Source organism: Hippocampus zosterae, chromosome 7 (assembly GCF_025434085.1).
Source record: "Hippocampus zosterae strain Florida chromosome 7, ASM2543408v3, whole genome shotgun sequence".
NCBI lineage: Eukaryota > Metazoa > Chordata > Actinopteri > Syngnathiformes > Syngnathidae > Hippocampus > Hippocampus zosterae.
In genome coordinates, this window is record NC_067457.1 from 26,320,301 (window position 1) to 26,340,425 (window position 20,125).

At 51.8% G+C, this 20,125-nt stretch overlaps 2 protein-coding genes across 4 annotated transcripts; both read left to right on the forward strand.

Moving 5' to 3' along the window:
- The first annotated feature begins 563 nt into the window (after window positions 1-563).
- pygo2 (pygopus homolog 2 (Drosophila)) lies at window positions 564-6,343 on the forward strand. Of its 3 annotated transcripts, XM_052070149.1 has the most exons (4): window positions 601-774; window positions 1,337-1,401; window positions 3,214-3,266; window positions 3,726-6,343. In XM_052070149.1, exons 2-4 carry the CDS (start codon window positions 1,350-1,352, stop codon window positions 5,388-5,390), a joined length of 1,770 nt encoding a protein of 589 aa, XP_051926109.1. In that variant the 5' UTR covers window positions 601-774; window positions 1,337-1,349; the 3' UTR covers window positions 5,391-6,343. The 3 variants fall into 3 exon arrangements, with proteins under 3 accessions (XP_051926111.1, XP_051926109.1, XP_051926108.1); XM_052070151.1 differs by lacking the exon at window positions 1,337-1,401 and having other exon boundaries at window positions 564-774; XM_052070148.1 differs by having other exon boundaries at window positions 604-1,401.
- On the forward strand, window positions 6,149-19,374 carry cgnb (cingulin b). Its single transcript, XM_052070108.1, has 21 exons — window positions 6,149-6,293; window positions 6,516-6,707; window positions 9,188-10,224; window positions 10,303-10,388; window positions 10,454-10,523; window positions 12,221-12,306; window positions 12,395-12,527; window positions 12,873-13,085; window positions 13,175-13,323; window positions 14,694-14,799; window positions 14,900-15,073; window positions 15,512-15,601; window positions 16,101-16,355; window positions 16,437-16,607; window positions 16,898-17,059; window positions 17,342-17,431; window positions 17,500-17,583; window positions 17,659-17,777; window positions 17,861-17,969; window positions 18,306-18,469; window positions 18,565-19,374. The coding sequence occupies exons 3-21, from the start codon at window positions 9,217-9,219 to the stop codon at window positions 18,689-18,691; spliced, it is 3,396 nt and encodes a 1,131-aa protein (XP_051926068.1). The 5' UTR covers window positions 6,149-6,293; window positions 6,516-6,707; window positions 9,188-9,216; the 3' UTR covers window positions 18,692-19,374.
- The last annotated feature ends 751 nt before the right edge of the window (window positions 19,375-20,125 follow it).

A 20,125-nucleotide genomic window follows, 5' to 3' on the forward strand; every position in this document is an offset into this window, starting at 1 on the left:
GCGTTTTACAGAAGAGCTGAGGGCGACTCAATGTACTGTGCTGCATGTCTGGATATCTGTATTGTACTGCCCCCAGGTGGCCACGGCGCATACACCAGAAGGAGGTGCACAATTTCCATTGAACTGAACCAATAACATTTCAGCTTCTTGACATTCTTTCAAATTATGTTCTTACTGTATGTTTTAATAAAACACAATATTATAGAGTGCTTTTTTTCACTAAAAGCAATCAGTCTTCTACTTTGTATGCTTAATGATTACATTAAAGTACTTAATTGGCCCATCGTTAGAATATCGCTTGGCTTTAATTAAAACGCTGCACAGTGGGAAAGTGGTCTATTCCAAAATGGATGTCTCGCACCAGTGGGGAAATGTGACACGTTCTATCACATACAACGAACAATACACAGCTCTACTGAGATTTTTCTTTGAAGTAAAAGTTATTATGACAAGAGTAATGTAATAATAAAATGTAATATGAATCTTACAACTACTTTTCTTTTTTAAATTTATGATGACCAAATTGAACACCCCCATTTTAAACCAACTTGTAACCTTCCAGTGTTCTGGCTACTCCTGCTCGTCCCTCTTTGTCCGGTGGCGAGAAAGAAGGCCACGACAAATTGTCGCGGCGTTTGCGTTTTCTTCACCAATTCGAGTTAAATGTTGGACCAGCGAGCACACGCCGTGCGAGCGAGGACCGGTTTCCCGGCCGTGACCTGCCGGGGACTTTGAATTTTAAACGGGACGAGCGGCGTGAGCAACGGAGAAAGGGTACAGGTTTTTTTTTGCTTCCCCAAGATGGCTAGCTGTTAGCTCGTGAGCTAACGCTAGCGCAATAAAACAGGACTTGGCCAGCAAAAATCATGAAACGGTTGCTTATTCTGTCTTTTTTATTATGATTTTTTTGTTGATGTGATAAGCTGCTACCTATCAAAAATCACAATTACGGGTGTTTAATGGGGAATTCGTGACCTAGAATCGCGGCTACGAGCGAGCCACTTTTGGTTAACGTGGCTAGGTGGCTACCTAGCACATCTGTATGTGATCATTTTTACAGAGGGGACGGTGGGACTCTTAAACGGGAATTCGAAGAGCAGAAAAGACTAGCATAGCAACCGCTCTTTATTTTATTTATTGGTTTTCCTTTAATTCCATGGCGTTGATTTGGAGACCAAATCCCGGCGTGACAGACCTGGGCCAGTCACCCATCTAGAAGCCGTGTGTAGTTGTGACATGTCCCCGAGGTGGTAGACGTCGTTCTCGCCGTCACCGTGGTCATTTTTAACCCCTTTTTCTCTTGCATATGAACGGTGACGTGCCACCTCACCGGCAGTAGTGTTAGCTAAATGGCTGCCGAATCGGGGAGACTACTGGCGGGACAAGGAAAACGAGGCAAAGGTAGGAAATTGACTTTCACCCCCCTCATCACCCCCTAAACCCCTCTTGCCCCAAAAGAGCAAAATTGGACTGGATTCATCCATTCGGCTGCACTGGTCCTGTGTTGGCTCCCTATTTATGTACCTGGTGGTGGCTGTTTTCCAAAGAGGTTTCGAGACTTCTTGCTATGAATGGGCAGTGAACCCCCACCTATTTGCGCTTCACCAATCACAAACTCGTTAATTCACAATATTTACATGTATATTCTTTTGTGGAAACTTCAACTAACAATTAGGGATGACCCCTGTTAATCACAGGGTTCCAAAACCATCCACGATTGGCGAACAATTGCACATTTGAAAGATTTGCTGCTGTCGGGCGAAATCCTCACAACTCCTAAACAATCACTTTTCAGGAAACTAAAAACATGTTTGTTGACTTATTTACGTTGGACCATCAAAGAGCTCTTTCAGAACGTTGGATTGGTCATTAATTTATGAAAATAACAGACACCAATCGAATTGATTTGTGTAAAATCATGAAATTCACCAAATTTTGCCACAGGTTTCGGCTGCGTGTCAGCAACTTTTTAAAACGTTTAACAAACAAAAAAAACTCCAAGCTCTTAAAACGGATTTAAACGCACTTTAAAAGTATCCCTTTACATCAGTTGTCACTCACACCTTGTTGAGAAATGGGAAATACCTCATAGCATCAATTAGAGTCAATGAAAAGACTCGCTCGCAGTTTTCCAAACAAAAAGGGTTTGTTACTCTCAATTATTGTTTATTGTAAAGTTGACACATGAAACGAATGAATTAAACATTGAATGTGTAGGTGTCCCAAAAGTGATGTCACACTTACTTTTTTGTCTTTCATTTCAGGTTTCATTTGGACAAGACTGAGGCGATCGGCATTTGATAATTTCTGTGATTCACCATTTCACGATTGAGCAGCATTGCAAAATTGCCGCCGGACTAACCGTTTCTGTCCCTGTAGTACAATTTACATTTTCCATGGCAAGTTTGTCAAAACAAGATGAGTAGAACAGATCCTGAAGGGATGCCACTGCCACCCCCGGATGATGATGCAGTACTCCCAGAGTAGAGAGTTTGTGCAAAGCCAGGGAGAGTTTATCTGAATTGCTGTAATGGACCTCGGTATCAAGAAAAGCTCAATTTAAGGGATGCTTGGGAGTGCAGTCGGAGACAGAAATACTTCTCGTCAAGTGGCAATTTTGCAATGCTGTTCCAGTGTCCATGAGTCGGCTGTGGCCAAGGAAATCATTTGGTTCCAAAAACTGCCAAGTTTGAATTGTCAAATGCTGAAGGCTTCGTGTCTGTCCTTTGACAAAATAGGGCAAATAAAAAAGCGAAAAATGAATGCAAAATAGCAGTTCTACGTATTTGCTGAAAAACTCATCAAATAGGGAAAAGGTGTAGTTGTTGGTTAGGCACCACAGGGGAAAAAAATGTGGTTATGCGAGTTTCCGAATAGGCAGGAGTTCACTGTCCCTCATTATGCTCATGTTTTCACCCCCCCCCCCCCATCTTCTGCCTTGTTTCCCCCCCAATGCTCTTTTCCTTGCAATTCTGCCTGGATATACAGCATTTTGTCTGTAGCCTCATTGACTTCATCTCGTCTGTTAATCGTGGGACAAGCAAAACGATAAATGCCCTAGGTCTTTTAAAAAAAAAAAAGAAGCTGATCCACTCTGTCACTAAGGGGTATTGGCCAATCCAAATGTGGCGCTCCTCTCAATTGGTGATCCTCCAATTTCACAACATTTTCCCCCTCTTTCCACCTCTGTGCTTATTTTTCTTTCTCTCTCAGCCTCACAAATGAAGAGCCCAGAGAAGAAGAAGGCGAGGAAGTCCACTTCACAGGTTCGCTTTGTTTGATAACCACATTCACATAAATATACGTAGACGTCACATGACTGCTGGGAAAATGTCAAATTGTTTTGAGTTCTTTGTGTATGATGTAATTTCCAAGAGATTTCTGGATGACATGTTTTATTTACTTCCTTGGCTTTTTTTGTACAATTAAATGTCAATTACGTACACACGTCAATTTTACCAGACGGCTACACATGGGAAAGGAGCAAGTCTGGTTTGTACTAAAGAGCCAGAACGGTCTCTCGTACCGGCTGGTATGCTACTTGCCTCAAAGTTACGGCTCTGGTCGTCTCCTATTAGTTGCCGCATGCCACGTCTTCCCCCAAATGTCTGTTTCCCAACAATATGATTTCAAATGTGGATGTTGGTACGACTCGCCGATTAGGCACCGACGGGAAAACGTGAAGGCTATGTTTTAACACGGCATTCCTCTCTCGTTATATTTAGGCGTCGGGGTTCTCGCACCTCACGGAGTTTGCGCCCCCTCCCACGCCTATGGTGGACCACCTGGTGGCCTCGAACCCCTTTGACGATGACTTTGGACCACCATCGCGGCCCGGTGGAGGTGGCGGGCCTGGCGGCGCACCGTTCCTTCCCAGTCCAGGTGCAGGCGGAGGAAGCGGCTATGGCGGTACAGGCCGAATGGGCGGCGGCGGCGGCATGGGTTTCATGGGGGGGCCGGGTGGCGGACAGCCTGGACCGGGACGCAGACCGCCGTTTGGACCGCCGTCCAACGCTGGACCACCTCACCACCAGCTGGGCTTTGGGGGGATGCCTGGTTTCGGAGGAGGGGGAGGGAGCGGCGGCGGGGGAGGAAGCGGAGGTAGCGGGTTCCCTCCCGGCGGTCCCTCTCAGTTCAATATACCACCAAACTTTAGTCCCCCAATGCACCCCGGGTCAGGCTTTAACCCCATGTTGTCTCCAGGTGGCATGGGAGGTCCTGGAGGAGGGGGTCCACCCCACCCTCGATTTGGCATGCCGCCGCAACAGCAACATGGACAGGGCGGGCACCCGTTCAACAGTCCGCCGTTACCTGGTGGAGGAGGAGGCGGGCCCAGGGGCCCCCTGCATGGGCCCATGCCTCCCATGGGTGGCATGGGGCCCGGTCAAGGGATGAACATGATGAGTGGGATGGGTGGTGGTCCTGGAGGCATGTTGGGGGGATTGCCAGGCATGGGCCCTCATGGACAATTCCCCCCTTCGCAGGATGGCTCCTATCCCGGTCCCAGCCCACCGGGACCCGGCGATGAGGATGGAAAAAACTTTGGCGGAGGAGGACCTCCCCCTGGGCCTCAGCAGCAGCAGCAGCAACAGCAGCAGCTTAACTTGAACCCTAACGGGCCCCCTCCTCCTAATAACGCCACCCCTGGTCCTCCTCCCAACTCTGGTCCACAACAGCCGGGAGGAGACTTCCCCGGCCACCCTGACATCCAGCAGCCCAATGCCGGCGCAGCCGGCCCGCCGCCCTCAGTTCAGCCCCAACCCAACCCCAACTCCTCACCCGGCGGCCCCCTGAACGGGTCGGGGCAGCCCCAGCGCCCGCCCTCCAACAATGCCAACACCCCCAACTCCAACAACTCGGCCCAGCAGCAGCAACAGTCCACTCCGCCCAACTCCGCCCCGGGCTCCGTTTCACACAGCCAGCAGAACAATACCCCCGGTAGCGCCCTTCCCATGCCCAACACGGCCCCCAGTTCAGGTCAGAACAACATGAACAACAACAACGGAGGCAACACCCCCGGCGGCAACCCCAACCCGCCCTCTAACTCCACCTCGACCCCCAACACGCAGTCTCCCTTGCCCCCGGGCCCTTCCGCCCCCTCGGCCGGGCCCGGCTCGGGCCCGGGGAAGCTGGGCGGACCCGGCATGGTGTTCCCCTGCGGCCTGTGCATGTCGGAGGTACACGATGACCAGGACGCCATCCTGTGCGAGGCCTCGTGCCAGCGCTGGTTCCACCGTGACTGCACGGGCCTGACGGAGCCTGCCTACGGGCTTCTGACCAGGGAGAGCGCTGCTGTGTGGGCCTGCGACTTCTGTATTAAGACCAAGGACATCCAAGCTGTGTTTGTGCGCCAGGGACTGGGCCAGCTGGTTGCCGCCAACGAGAGCTGAGGGGGCCCGGGGGACGTTTGACGAGCCCTTTACTCGTACACCACGTAACCATCGCTTGACATCCATCGTTATATCTAAAAGTAGCACTTTGAGTGAAATTAATGCCCCTCACCGCAACCATAGGGAAAAGAAAGAAGAAGAAAAAAAAGATGAATGTTAACTGACACACTTTTTTCGGACAACCAGCACTGACACCAACACACTACCTCACACACACTGACTGGCGCGCAAGCTCCCGCACGGATTGAAAACCACCACACAGTAAAAACTGATGCAAAGTTCAGCAGTTTGAATTGCCCTCTGTATCGCCGCCCCCACACATATTTATTAATGTCACACAAAGAGTGCCTGATCTTTTCAGAAGTATTTCTAATCGTTTTCTGGTCATCGGGACATGAAACAATCACTGTAACATAATCGTGTTGAATCCAAAGCAGAAGCAAGCGGGGCTTACATGTTGTGTTCTCTCATACCTCATCGAGCAGAACTTGTAAATACAGCGTTATATCGGAGCCGACTGATGAGCAGAACCCACGTTTTAAAAGAAATATATATACAGTATATATGACATTCAAGTTAGCCATTTTGTCCTAGAATTGTGAACTCTTGCTTTTCGGACATCCTTATACTTTGAAAACGTGGCGCATCATCAAGCAATGCAGTAATTGTCCCGTGTTGATATTCTGGCCTTCCCCGGGACACCAAACGACAGGAGAGAGAAAATTGTCTCTAGTGAGAATATCCTTTCACGATTTAATGTCCCAAGTTGCCTTTCTTCTTTATTTTGTCTCGATTCTTGAAATTTTGAGCTTTTTGTACCAGTTGATATTTGTGCTGTGCTCTGGCGCCCTCTAGCGTAAGATGGAGGAACAACATCCGGTGGGAGAAAAGGGTGCAAATGAGGTGTGTGTGGGAAGGTATTGAAAATTGAAGTAAAGCCAAGATTTTTTTTTGTACATTTGTCTGATTATTTCTTCCGACGTGTCCCCACTGGTGTTAATATTAAACTTGGCCGGCGTTGTTGCAGTATAGTTTATGCCGCGGTTGACTCAAAATGACTTTCAGGGATGAGCGCTTAAAAATGTTATTTTGCACTAAAGCATCACCTGTCTGAATCAATGCCAGGATGCGGTTGAATGAAGAGAGCTCAGTCGCCGCCCTCTTCCGGAGCCTCCGGCGAATGGCGTGTCTCCGGAGGCGTGGCCACGGAGTGCGGGCGTGTTTGGCAACAGGTTGCTCTGGCGGCGACGAGCGGGCAGCTCCGATAGTCCCCTCGGTCTCATCGCACGACGACGCTTCGGGATTATTTCCGTGCAGGTAAATTAGCTAAGAATTACATTTTTGGAAATGCTCCCATCTAAATGTTTAAAAGCTGTGTGTATATGCATATGTCTGTTGATTTATACCGTAAGTGTGTGTGTATATAATGTTTTTATTCTCATGTTGCCACCGCGTAGTCAGGCGCAAAAAAAAAAACCTCCCTGTGTTAATTGGATCGCAGCGCGTTGCGTAAACTAGGATAAGACGGCGTTATTATAGCAAGCCTAAGCTTCAAATAGGACGTGAGGGCGCTTAACGAATGTTTACTTGTCTTCGCGAGTGGTTTCGACGCACACCGATACCGACTGACCGGACAGGTGGGTGTGACGCAACCGACCCGTAGCAGATAGACAAAACAGAATTGAAGCGTTTTCAAATCCTTGCGTGCTTCGTGATATATTTTCATGTGCTTTGATCTGCTCTTGCAGCCATAAATAATCCTGACCCTGGAAAACGGTGGAGCTTAATGTGACTCACTTTGAGGTGATTTTAATGAGGCGCAATTTGCATCTTTGGTACAACGTTAGCCCCCCACCAACCCCTTCGCAACACAAACGCCAAAGGAAGCCGCTGTGGCGTTTTCCCCTTTAATTAGACAATCCACAAACTGTAAACAAAGGTGGGTGTTATTTTTATTTATTTATTTATTTTTGCTCTGGCCTTAGTCAATGTGCTTAGAAGAAGATGCATCCATTTTTTAATGTGCTTATTTGACACATTACCACTTTCTTCCCACTTAATTATTGATGCGCATCACTAGGGCCCATTGCGTTGTTGTTGAACCTTCAAACATAACAAATCACCAAAACATTGCAAGCAATTCTAACCTTGTTGGTACCATTAACAGTGTTGTTGATGATCAGTCAATCCCTTGCTTCTCTTTCTTTCCTGGAGAGAAGACACAAGTAGAGGGGAGAAAGTAGAAGCATCTGAGAAGGAAGCAAGGGGGGCAGCTTGGCCTGTTTGTCAACATTCCCGCCTGGGTTCACAGTTGTCGCGGCGCTCCTGCTAGTCTCATCAAGAAACAGAAGCAGACTCTCTCTTCTTATCCTGTACTAATGCGCCCATCCATCCCGCTTGTGAGGGTGCAGTCCTCCTCAGTGGCTGCCGTGTCCTCTTAGTCACTCTATTCTATCCGAAGGCAAAGCACGTGCCATGCCGTGTGTAAAGGGACTATCTGGAATCCAAGGAATTTATCCGTAGTTTTTTTTTTTTTAAACCGAGAGTGAAACAAAGGTTGACTTTGATTCCCAAGGTAATGTGCGTTACACTGTAACTGTTCAGTTAGAGCAGGTTAGACTTAATTTCCTGTTGAGGCTTGCAACCGTCAGTCTGGGAATCCTATTTGGAGATTCTCTCCAGAAATGAAGATCATCTGACCCAAGGTCATAGTGTCACGCTCAGGAAAAAAAAAAGATATATTATTTATTGTCGTATTTCAATTCCTGGCCCTCACTGGTATACTTCCTCTAGTTGTTTTGCAAGGGGCAAAAAGCCAAAGAAAAAGCATTTCAGTATCCTTACAATACTGACTATAGAACTTTGCACAACTGCGTGAGCCCATTTCCTCCACGAATGCTGTCCGAGTTGTGAGTTGTGAGGGGCTTTCAACCTTTCTGATATTTTGCCGTAATCGCATGGTGAAAATGAGAATATTTGTGCTCTGTCTCACTGATGCCACTCAGTCAACACCCGTCCGGCTGAGTGACTCCTTGGACAACAGTCTGGCAAAGAGTGGGGGGAGGGGGGGCACATTGCGGACATGATAGTCTTTTGTGAGTGTGTGTGTGTGTGTGTTGCGCTCTGCAGAGCCAGAACAATGGGAACGAGTATTACCCCGAGCTGGGTGTACTCATCTCCCACTTTTGTTGTTCTTGAACATGCCAAGGAGTGCTGTTTTCCATTCATGCCAGAAAACAGGACTGCGCAACAGTTATGGCCGGAACCAGGCGTTGTTTACATTTTTGGCATGAGACGATGGAAAGGCACATGGGTGACCATTAGTTTTCATGAAAAACTCCTGCGCTGCAAAAGCGTCATTCATGTCTTTTTGTGATGTGAACCAAGTCTTCTGAAAGCTTAAAAGTGGAAACGAGTCAGCTATCGAAGCAACACTAGCGTTTGCGTGCATATTTATTTGTCATGCCAGCGGGAGCAAAGTGTACGCTCAAATGGCGGTTGTTTTGGTGTATGTTGGGAATTGCCCGGTGGGGTGAAAGCCATCCAGTGGCATGAACATAAATCGCTCCCATTAAGAAGGAATTCAAAGCTAGACTTGAATAGGGCGCTTTTCTCCAAACTTAAGTGAGCAAGGGCACATATTTTACAACGAAGGAAAATAGGTCGCTGCAAATTCCGCCCATCGCCGGACGAGCGGCCCGCGATGTAGTCGGAAATCGTCCGGGTAACGCCGCGGGCCCCGGCGTGATCCAGAAGCCGAATTCTTCACCTCCCGCGCATTTCCGCTTTCTTCAAAGGCTACCGGCGCGCCAGCCAGAAAGCGGACATGAGCACACTCTCCGCCGACAGGAAGCCCGTCGTGGACTACGGCGTTCAGATCCGCTTCATCAAGGACCTCCGCGACACGGGCGGCGCGCCGCCAGACAAATCCAGGGGAAGCCACGCCGTCTCGCCCCATCCCGCCAGCAAATACGGGGTGGCGGTGCGTGTTCAAGGAATCTCCGGCCAGCCGTACGTGGTGCTGAACGACGGCGCCAAAGGCGACTCGTACGGCGTTCAGCTTAACACGCCGCCCGCCGGCCCCGCGACGCCCTCGCCGTCGTGCGAGAGCGCTCCCAAAAGCAATGGTACGGCGGAGTTCATCAGCCCTCACGCCCCCGCCGCCGCCGCGAGTCACGCGCCCTCCCCGGAAGACGAGGACGGGGAAATCTATGGCGGCCCCTTGAAAAGACCCCCGGGGGACGGCCAGGCGGGCACTCACGGGGAGGAAGAGGCCAGGACTGCGGAACCCCGAGCCGAGGCGGCTGCCGGCGAAGCGCGGAGAGAGCGGGATGGGACTCGTGAGGAGGAGTACAATGAAGCCGGGCTGAAAGCGGTCAAGGTGACGAACGCCGCCGGACCCGGGGGGTTCAGACAAAAGGGATCGACGCGCGCCCCTTCCGAATACGCCGACGAGCGGCTCCCGGAGTCGCCTACGGAGCCCCGGGCGTCGACTGACGAGAAGCCCATCGACACCGACTCCTTAGCTCCGATCGATAAGCTCATCCATCAATTCAACAACGGGACGCCGGGCGGCCCCCCGCCGACCAGAGGCCGGAGCGGCGCCCGGCGGCAGCTGGGGTTTGAAGAACGCAAGCGTTCCAAAAGCCTGGAGGCCCCAAAGGAAAGGTCCCGGCCCTCGCTTCCTTCGCCCACTTTCAACCCCTACGGTTCCCCTCTGTCCCCCGACCGGTGGAGTGGCGAGCCCGCGCCGCCGCAGGCCCCGCCGATGAGCTTCACGTCGCGGGCAAAGTCCAGTGCCAAGGAGGGATCGTCGGGCGCGGGCCAAAAACCCGTAAGATCCAGTAAGGTGCCGGCGCTCGGGCCGCTCGGCGGGTTTTGGCCAACATCTCGCTTTTCCCCTTCCTTCAAGGAGGTACCGCCGAGGACCCAAAAATCTGTCGGCGCCGGGGAGCGGGCTCGAGCCAAAGCGGCTCTTTGCAACGCTGCCAAAGAAGGGTAAGCGAGTCGACCGAGTCACTGGCATGGCACACTCAAGAGCGAGCCCCTTTGTCTCCTTTCAGCACCCATGAGATGAAGGCACCCCTCCAAAGTAAGACCGCCATTGTGGACGACACTACCAGCACCTTGAAGGTATGATGGCGTTTGTTTTGTGGTGTCTCTCCCCCCCCCCCCCCCCATCAACTCAGCAAGATTGAATCAGCTCTTGTCTTGGCACGAAACTCATTCATCTTTGACGTGCCCGTGTTGGTCATTTGCATCCATTTCTCCAGCCGGGCGTTCTGTGAAGAGAAACAGACACATTTGTACAGGTCAGCAAGACCTTCCCCCTAAGATAGCGAAAAGAAGAGCAGCAATTGCTTTCCACTCGCTTGAAATTGTGGCCCAAGCCGTCGTCCCGTATGCCTTCGTAGCCCCTCCCCCCAAAAAAGAAAGAAAAGCAAGATAAGGTTTAGCAAACGGGACGCTGGTGAGGTCCGAGTGCATCTGGTGTCATGTTCTGCTCATAATGAAGCAAACAGATGGATGGCGACGTGTCGCCCCCGTTTCACTCAGACCTCTTTAGTCAGCTCAGGCAATGATTTAAGGGCCGTGTCCATCCTGCCGCCGCTCTTCTGAAGACGTGCCGCGCCGCTCTTAACGGCGCGCTGGCGTTTCTGCATCGGTCTCGCAGCAATCCCACCACGGAGCGTGTGCGTGACGGCCTTGTTGTGTTGTGGCCCGGTCGCCTGGCAACCAGGCAAATGGCCGCTCATCGAGAGGCATGAATATTTCAGGTGGATTGGAACCGGGCGCTTGTCGCCGGGGGGGCTGTTCTCGAACGCAGGCGGGTCCCAAAGTGGGCCCCCCCCCCCGTGTTCTTTGTGGCCGCCCACGCGGTTTTTGCATTTTTAATGGACCCAAACCATTGTGTTCCGTAAAGTGCGCAATATTCAATGCTTGGAGACAATTGTGCCAGGGAACAAATTAGACATCATTTCCTGTGGATTGTGAGGACCTTGGACTACTCCATCTCCGCTTTGTGATCCTTCCCGAATATGCCCGTGGCGTGTGTGTGTGTGTGTTTACCGCAGTGTTCTGTTGGCTGCTGACACTGTGGTTTGTTTGTCTGCCCCATAGATGCCAGAGTGTTGGCTTCCACGAGTCGTTTGCTTTGTGTGACATCATGCTTGATCATAACAGTGGGAAAAGAACACAATCTGGGCTCGGCTTTTGCAATTTTTCTCCACGCTTCAGTCGGTGCTTGCTCCTCACCGTTTATTTACAGGCTGCATGCTTCAAACCTCTTGCTGGGAGACCGCCCCCGCTCTCCAGAAGCCTCCAATGACACAATAAGTATCGAGTGGCTACATTTGACAAAAGGGAGCTTAGCCCCCCCCCCCCCCCCCCCGCCGTAACAAAAGCCCTATTTGGCACAAAACTGAGCGATTTGTATGCTTTTATTTTTTCTTCATTCTGAGGCACCGAGGAATTGTTTTAAATCTCCCCCAAAATGCAGATCTCTTTAAAAAAAAAAAAGGGCAACAATGAGGTGCCCTGAGGAGCAAGCCACTTTTTGTTTCAATGTTTGTGAGTGTGTAGGAGGACAGGCGCGTGTATAGATCTCCTTCTGCAGCCTTGACGAATGGGGGCGGGAGTGGGCGAGGGACACCCAAGTACGCTTGTTTGACTTGAACAAATTCACAGCACGCCACCGGTCCGACCGGTTCTCCACAAGATGCTCAAAGAAACTAGGGCAAAGAAAGCGAGCGAGACGGATAATACCGAGGGAATAATGCGTGCGCGAGGTTGACTCCAGACTTGGACTGTGCTGTGTCTGCGTGCAAAAGGATGGACTCCAGAAGAAATGCAACGCCACGGAGCCCGAGGAGCGACTCGCTCACTGCAAGAAGCAGCTGCAGCGAGCCCATGAAGAGTAAGGACGGCCGTAGTATGTCCTATGGAACCAACACGTAGATGGCTAAAAAAAGTCCAATGGCCCCTGCCCGTCTGCCTGTGCGCAGGTTGAGCGAGGAGCGCCTCGGTCGAGAGATGGCCGAGTCTCGCCTTCGTCTGCAGGAAGACCAACTGGCCGAGCTCCAGGAGGCGCTCAGGCGGGTCTCGGAAACGGCGTCCCACCCCGACTCGCTGATAACGGTACCGACGCCACCAATTTGTGCGCGTACAGCAGATCAATTTGAAAACGTAGAGATCATTCATAATAGGCGATTTCAAATGAAGTTTGGGGACGTATTGCGCAAAAGTTCCAAGTGAATCCAAAAAAGTAGAGCCGCGGGAAACGCGATGGCGCAACAATTATGACACGCATATTCAGCGTATTCGCATTATGAGCAGCATTAAATGTTTGGGCTTTTTTAGAATATGTTTTCCAAGAAAGAAAAAACAAATCAAGTGAAGTTGACAAAAACAACAGTAACGCGCCTCTGCGCTTGAATCGGTGGCTTGTAATGGCCGATCTGAGCGGTTTTTGCGTGGCGTCAGGACACGGCGAGCCTGCGGGCGGAGCTGGCCGAGGCGTCGGCGCGGCGCCGCCATCAGGACGAGACGCTGCGGCAGCGCGAGCGCGAGCTGACGGCCCTGAAGGGGGCGCTCAAGGAGGAGGTGGAGTGTCACGACCGCGAGATGGAGATGCTCAGGGAGCAGTGCGGACTGGACATGAACGACCTCAGGAAGACCATGGAGCAGCTCACGCGGGTGCGCTTGACGCTTGATGCTTATTGGAAGCGTGACATAATTCCTCCTCCCCGAGAGAGAAATAAAGTGGCTTTGCTGTATTGTGTTAGTCGCAGGAACAGATCGAGCGGGAGCGCCAGCACGTCAACGCGACCCTGGTGAGCCTGGAGGAGGAGCTGGACAGCTGCAGGGATCAAGGAGAGCGCTGGAAGTCGCAAGTGGACGCCACCTCGCAAGAGCTGCGACAAACGCAACAAACGTGAGCCCCGCTTGCCTCCTTTGACTCTGTTCCACTCCCCTGGAAGAGGGGCTAAGAATCTCCTCATTTCCCAAATCGGAATGCCGCGGAGAATTGACATTTCACCAATCTGCCTTTTTTTCCCTTTTCTTCTGGTAATCATCAAACGTCTGAATATTAGGATTTTTCTCCGACCATTCAGACTTGATTCTCAGTATTTTTTTTCCTAATATAATGACGCAAAATCCTCCTCAAATAATCACCCCATTTTGCTCATGATATGCTGTCATTCTGCTTGGACTTGGTCTTCTCGTTGGAGTTTATTTCCATAAAAAGAACCCGATGCAAATGCGGTTCTCACGACAACTTTGCTCAATTGTAAAAACAAAACGCAAACACAAACGATCTTGGAGCACGACCAAATGTTCCTCATCCAACGGGTTTTTCTTCATCGGCCTTGTGAGCGCTACTCATGGCCGTTGTCATTTTGCGCTCGGAAGGGTCTATCTGTGGAGATGAAGCCGACAGAAACGCAGAGCGCTGCAATAATCTGTATCTTCTCCTTGATGTAGTTTGCGCCTTTTCTTTGGGAGCGAGCGGGCCTTTCTGTTGACTTCTTCCACTAATTTGTCAAAAGGCATTGCGGCCTTGGCCCCACATCAAGCCGCTTGTCGTTTTGATCTTTTTCTTTTCGGGTCCACGGTTCAAAGCGGCGTGGACGGAGATGCTGTTCGGCGCTTTGATCGGAGTCTCCGATCGCTCTTTTCTATTTTTAACACGTGCGCTTTTCATCCGGCAGGACGCGGACGCACTCCGGCGGGAGCATGTGAGAACTTGAGCGAGCGTGTTTGTGTGGCTCTGCGTAGACTTCCTTTCAAATCGGACGAGCTGTTTTTTTAGGGGTGGGGGGGGGCACGTGTGAGAGAGTGTTGAGCTCCCATGAGTAAGTCACTCCATTCACAAACCCAGTTGCCCTCTCATCCCCTCTTGAAATCATTTTGAAATTGGTTAACAATGAAAAGGTCGGCGAACTCCAGACCAAGCGCTCGACCCCGTTTGCGCCGCAGCCCTTAAAGGAGACATAGTATGCACCTTTTTTGTCTGTCCCAATTGAAATAGGCATCCTATAAATGTGCGCCTGGCCACGTATGACCCGAAACACGTTTCCGCACTGCTCAGCCATCATTAAAATCTCTTCTTTGCCATCATCAAACTTTTCTCATCAAATTGTGATTCCTCCCCTCATCCCGTTGTCATTTTCCATAGTATGTCCCCTTTGAGTGTGTGTGTGTGTGTGTGTGTTTTCTATTTTTGCGGTGTGAATGTCTCGTTTGGTCGGCTTCTTTTAACGGCGAGCGTCCTCAATAACTGTGCTGTGGTCTGGCCCGCAGGCTGCTCAAGTGTCAATTAGAAAAAGGAGAGTTGGAAAGCAAACTGAAGGAAGTCCAGGACGCGCAGCTGGCCGCGCACAAGCAGAGCTGGCCCTCGTCGGCCGAGGTAACGCAAACGCGGACGCAACGACTCTTTGCGCAAATCCTAAGGAAGTCCCCAGTTGGAGGCGGATTTCTAAGGGCTCTCCCCCACCCCGTTATTCAAGCGCTCCCCCACCCGTTCCTCCGAGGAACGGAGGGCCGCCCTCCGCGACCAGAGCGAGACTCCGGAAGCCCCGCAGAGAGAGGGCGGCGAGCGCGAGGCCCGGCTCCTGGCGCGGATCGCCGACGCGGAGGCGCAGAAGGCCGAGCTGGAGGAGGCCCTGCGCAAAGCCAAAGAGGTGAGCGACGCCGTTGGCGGAGCCGCCATCCCGACCGCTCTGCTTTTACATCTCGACGTTATTTGTCTCTGAAAAATGGTAACTCTGCAATCAGAGAAAAAGTTGCCATCGAGTGACATGTACATCAGTCTTTAGCATTCGCTTGAAAATGTTCCTTCTTGTATTGAAGCACGTTTTTGCCTTCTGGTGAGATTTTGCTCCGATGACATTTGGCCTTGCTCAGAACAATCCATGTCAGGTTGACCTCAATCGGTGGCATTTGGCTGCCTCAAAACTCGCTTGACTTAGATTTGTTCTTGGTTTTGCTCTTCTCCCGTCTTGATTAGCGATTGGCTTTCCCCTTTGTTGTGCATGTTCAATCGCTCCACGTACAGCGCTTTGTATGCGGCGATGGCTGTTTGAAAGTGAGTCGAGAACGCTTCGCCGTCTTGTGCGCAGGCGTCTTCGGCTTCTTCCGCGGCGGATCCCGGCACCAACGTGGAGCTCCAGGAAACAAACGCTCGCCTCCGAGAGAGGATCGCCCGCATGGTACTCGCTGCGGCCCCAATCACACTTGAGTTTCATTTGCCGGTGGAAATTCAACCTTCGGGTTGCCTGAACTAGCGCCTGTGAATATGGACAAATAAACGGCTCCCTTTTGCCCAGGATGGCGCAGGAGCTTTTATGTTGAATCAACCCATTTTGGTTTTCAACCGAAGCACCCAAACCATTTTGGGGGCCGTGGGGGGGTTGGGGTCTATTCACATCTCACCATTTTTCTTTGTTTTTGGATGTGAGATGAGCCAGATTCTCTCTGGTGAACTTCTGAAAAGAAATCCCAGCGATCAGCCTTGAAATGACAATTTTATTCAGCAAAAAAAAAAAAAAAAGAAGAAGAAGCTAGCCCTATTGTCAAATGGTGACGCTACTTTTCTTGGAATAATCAATCTGGAGTTTTTTTCCCCTCACACAAACAGTGGGTGAATTAAAGTGCGGAAGGTTTACTCGTGTGGTCAACCCCCCCCCCCCCCTCCATCCCCCACCGCAGAGGCTGCACTCCAGCGCCGCCAGGAGCTCGGAGGCCGAGGAGGCGATGGAGGCCCTGGAGGAAGGGAACCGCTCCCTCAAGTCCCAGCTGGAGGAGGCCAAGCGAGGGACCTCGCGCCTGAGCAAGGAGAGGGACGAGCTGAGCCGCCGCCTGGAGGAGCGGGACCTGGAGCGCGAGGCCCTGCGGCGCGGCAAGGCCGACCTGGAGGAGCAGAACAGGCTCCTGGACCGAGCCTTGGAGAAGATGAACAAAGAGGTTTTGCTACCTTTTGCCCGCGCGCCTTTCCCCCGCCATTTTGCCTCGGCGGGCGTTCACGCGAGCCTCTCCCGCGCGCAGGTGGAGGCGGTGATGGCCGACTCCCGTCAATCGGTGGCCGCCCTGCAGACGCAGCTGGACGAGTCCAGGGAGCGCGGCAGGAAGGACTTGTCGGAGGCGCAGCGCAACAACAGGAACCGCGTGGCCGAGCTGCAGAGGGCACTCGGCAACCTCAAGACTCAGCAGGAGGAGGTCAGGACGGAGGAGGACGTGCCGGCACGCTCCCAAAAAACGCCCACCTCCCCATTGTTGGGGGATGACGTGACTCGCGTTGCCGGACGCTTTTTGGCCCGGCCGGACACGAGGCAATTCATTGGGGGGGGGGGGGGGCGTCGCTCAACAAAATTGACCGTTTGCTCCCAATATTTGCTCGCGGCCAGACTTGTTCCACGAGTCGCTCCCCACCGAATTGCCAAACTAACATGAAGAAAAAGGACCGGTGCCACTGAGGTTGCTTAAGGTGCCGCCACGTGTGGCTTCAGGTGTCGCGGCTGAAGAAGGAACTGCTGGGCTGCGGCGAGGAGCGAGACGCCGCTCAGCTGGAGCGAGACCTGCTCGGCAACCGTCTCAAGCACTTGGAGAGCGAGCTGGAGTCGCAGAAGGGAACGCATTGGGACCGCAACCGGGAGATCAGGGGCCTGGAGGTGAGGGCCGACCAGTCGCCCGTCTTGCGTCTTCGGAAGCTAACCATACATGTGCCACGACCAAATGCCTCCGTCAAACCCACCACATTTTGCTTGCATGACAAATGCTCCTCGGCACATTTTTCTCCTCAAAGAAAACGTTCTCAAGTAAAATCCCATCTTTCCTGATAAAATTCCAATCGATTGTGCGTGTTCGGGGGGACACTCTGAAGTTCCTGCCGCCGCCTAGCCGCAATTCAACGGGCGCCGCGGTAACGTGCCGCGCTCGCCGTATGTTGCCAGGACAAGATCAAGACGCTGGAGATCGAGTTGGACGAGGAGCGCAGCGGCGTGGAGCTTTTGAACGATCGCGTCGCGCGCGGTCGCGATCAGGTCTGGCTGAACGGCTTCGCTCGCTCACGTTATTTGCCGAGCGCCGTCGTTGACTTTTGGCCTTTCAGGTGGACCAGCTCCGCTCCGAGCTGATGCAAGAGCGCTCGGCCCGACACGACCTAGAGATGGACAAAAGTGCCATCGAGAGGCAGGTGAGGGGGTAGAAAAACCAAAAAAAGGCGGCGCCCCGTTTGCGCTCCTTTCCCGACGTGCGCGCGTGCGTGCAGGTGAAGGAGCTGAAGTCGCGCGTGGCCGACGCGGAGGGACAGACGAGACCCTCGGCCGGCGTGGCCGCGCTGGAAAGCAAAATTCAGGAGCTGGAAGAGAGGCTGCGCAGTGAGGAACGGTAAACCTATCCATCCGTATCCCACGTACGAGGAGAAGGAGCCGCGCCGACGCCACGGTAACCGGCTTGTTCTTTGCGTTCAGAGAGAAGGGCGCCATCCAGGCTTCTCTGAGACGAACCGAGAGGAAACTGAAGGAGGTCAACGCCACGCTGGACCAGGAGAGGATCCAGCACGTAGAACAAAAGGATCAGGTCAGTCCATTCGACAGCCCGCATGGGCGAGTCGAACCGAGCGACGGCGCCGCACGCAAGTACAGACGCGTCCCCTCCCATAGAAAAGCCACAACCCTTCCATTCACGTGACCGTGGCTTCATCCGACTGCGTCACACTGCCCTCTGGCGGCCAAGACGCGCACAAGGCATCGTTTGCTGGATGAAACCCGGACGCTTTTGCACAGCGCTGTCGTAGGAGGAGCTTTTTTAAAATCCGCATTCAGTTCGATTTCCCAATCCCGACTCCATTTCCCTTCCAAAAACAAGCGTCGCCCCCTCCGACGGTCACCAACTTTTCCTTTTGCCCGCCCGCAGCTGACCCTGCGCGTGAAGGCGCTCAAGCGGCAGGTGGACGAGAGCGAAGGGGAGGTGGAGCGTCTGGAAGGAGTACGCAGGAAGGTCCTGAGGGATCTGGAGGAGCAGCGGGAGCTCCAGGAGGCGCTGCGGGCCAAAGTCACAGCCCTGGAATCGGAATTGAAGTAAATGCCACCCGTGATCAGGACCCGACCCGCTTTTTTGGTTGTTGTTGTTGTTACATGTGATTTCATTCCCCTTTGACAAAAAAAAAAATCAGACGGAAGGCACAGCACTCCCATCGCAGCGCTTTGGCCACGCTGAGCTCCGAGGACGACGACGCCTTCTACGACGTCAACGTTGCCGCCATCTTGAATGAGAGTCACCACCAAGGCTCCAACTGTTAAGAGGCGACCCTGGCTTTCCAGTCAAGATGCACGGGGGTTGACTGACTGCCGCGACCGTGTCGTCACTCCCGCCACTCTCCCCAAACCTCCGCCTTTTGTTTTGTGCGAGAGACTGAAATATTTTTTTTTTAAAGAAAATGCTGACTTTTTCTCTCACAAAATTAGAGCTGCTTGCATGTAATTCTCCCCTAAACCTTTCTTGAGAAATTTAGACTTACTGTCCATTTTTCTTCAACTTTTTCTTGCAAAGCATTTTGCTCGTCAACCGTCTCCGTCCGGACCGTTTTGACGGACTCTTTTTGGCTCTCTGCGGTCATGCGCGCGTTTGTTTTTGCAATGAAAGTGCCGCGACGTCCTATGTCATGTTTTTACGATACGATTTGAATGCGACTCTTTACTGCGTCACACGCAGATCGGCACCTTGACTGTCATTCTATTTTGGACCCAAATATGAAATGTATGTTTTTACTCGGAGGGCCTTCAAAGTGACGTTTGTCCCAGCCGGCCTTTATAATTTGTTTGCCGCTTCTGTGTTGCACATCGCAAGCGTGTCTGATTGTACATCATTGGAAGGATTTGCTTTTGTTGCTGTTGTGAATCATGTTTAGAAGGTTAAAAAAACAAAACGTGATCAAATGCTGCGAATTTTAGCAGATATTTAAAGTCAACTTTGACTCCTACAATAGTACGTTGTGTCTTTTATTTTTTTCCCCTCTCCATTTTGTATGTTTGGGTGCTCTATTCAGAGCATCACTCTGAGCTCATTCGGTTGTAATCCTGAATGAGCTTTACGGTAATTACTCAAGACATGGAGCTGCCGACGCGACGCCTCACCGATCTCCTCGGGAGGGTTCGTTTTGGAGCCAACGGGGCTGAATGTCAACAGCCCAGCGGTGAACATCAAGCAGCAGGCAACAACAAAAAAGTGCATCCAAAGGTTCCTCTCCGTTTGTTGGATTGAAAGAAATAATGTAGAATGTTGTTGGAAGTATTTCCTGCTCACTCCACCCCCACGTATGTGTCAAGTGAGACGGAAACACATTTTCTGAGATTTAAGCGCCGTTAATGTGCTCAACGTCACAGCTCCTTCCAACGAGACTCGACTGACATACCGCCCTTCAATGAATGCAACAATCCATTTGAGGAGCAGCGATACGCAGTTTGGAGACCCCCGGTCCACAACCCACTGGCAAGTTCAGATTCAGATTCCGAAAACTTGATTTATCCGCTTACGCTCTGCACAAGAAACATGACCAACCTTTGTACGTATTTTGCGGTCTTGCATAACTTAAGAAGCCCTGGCCATTGAAAAAAACCGACCGCCGGGGGAAAAGGTGGCTCCTCAGGAATAATAGCCTTAGCAGCCTTAGCCCCTGTCATCAAGAGTCTTGTTGAAATGCCAACGTGACACGAAGCTGGTCAAGGTTCCACTTG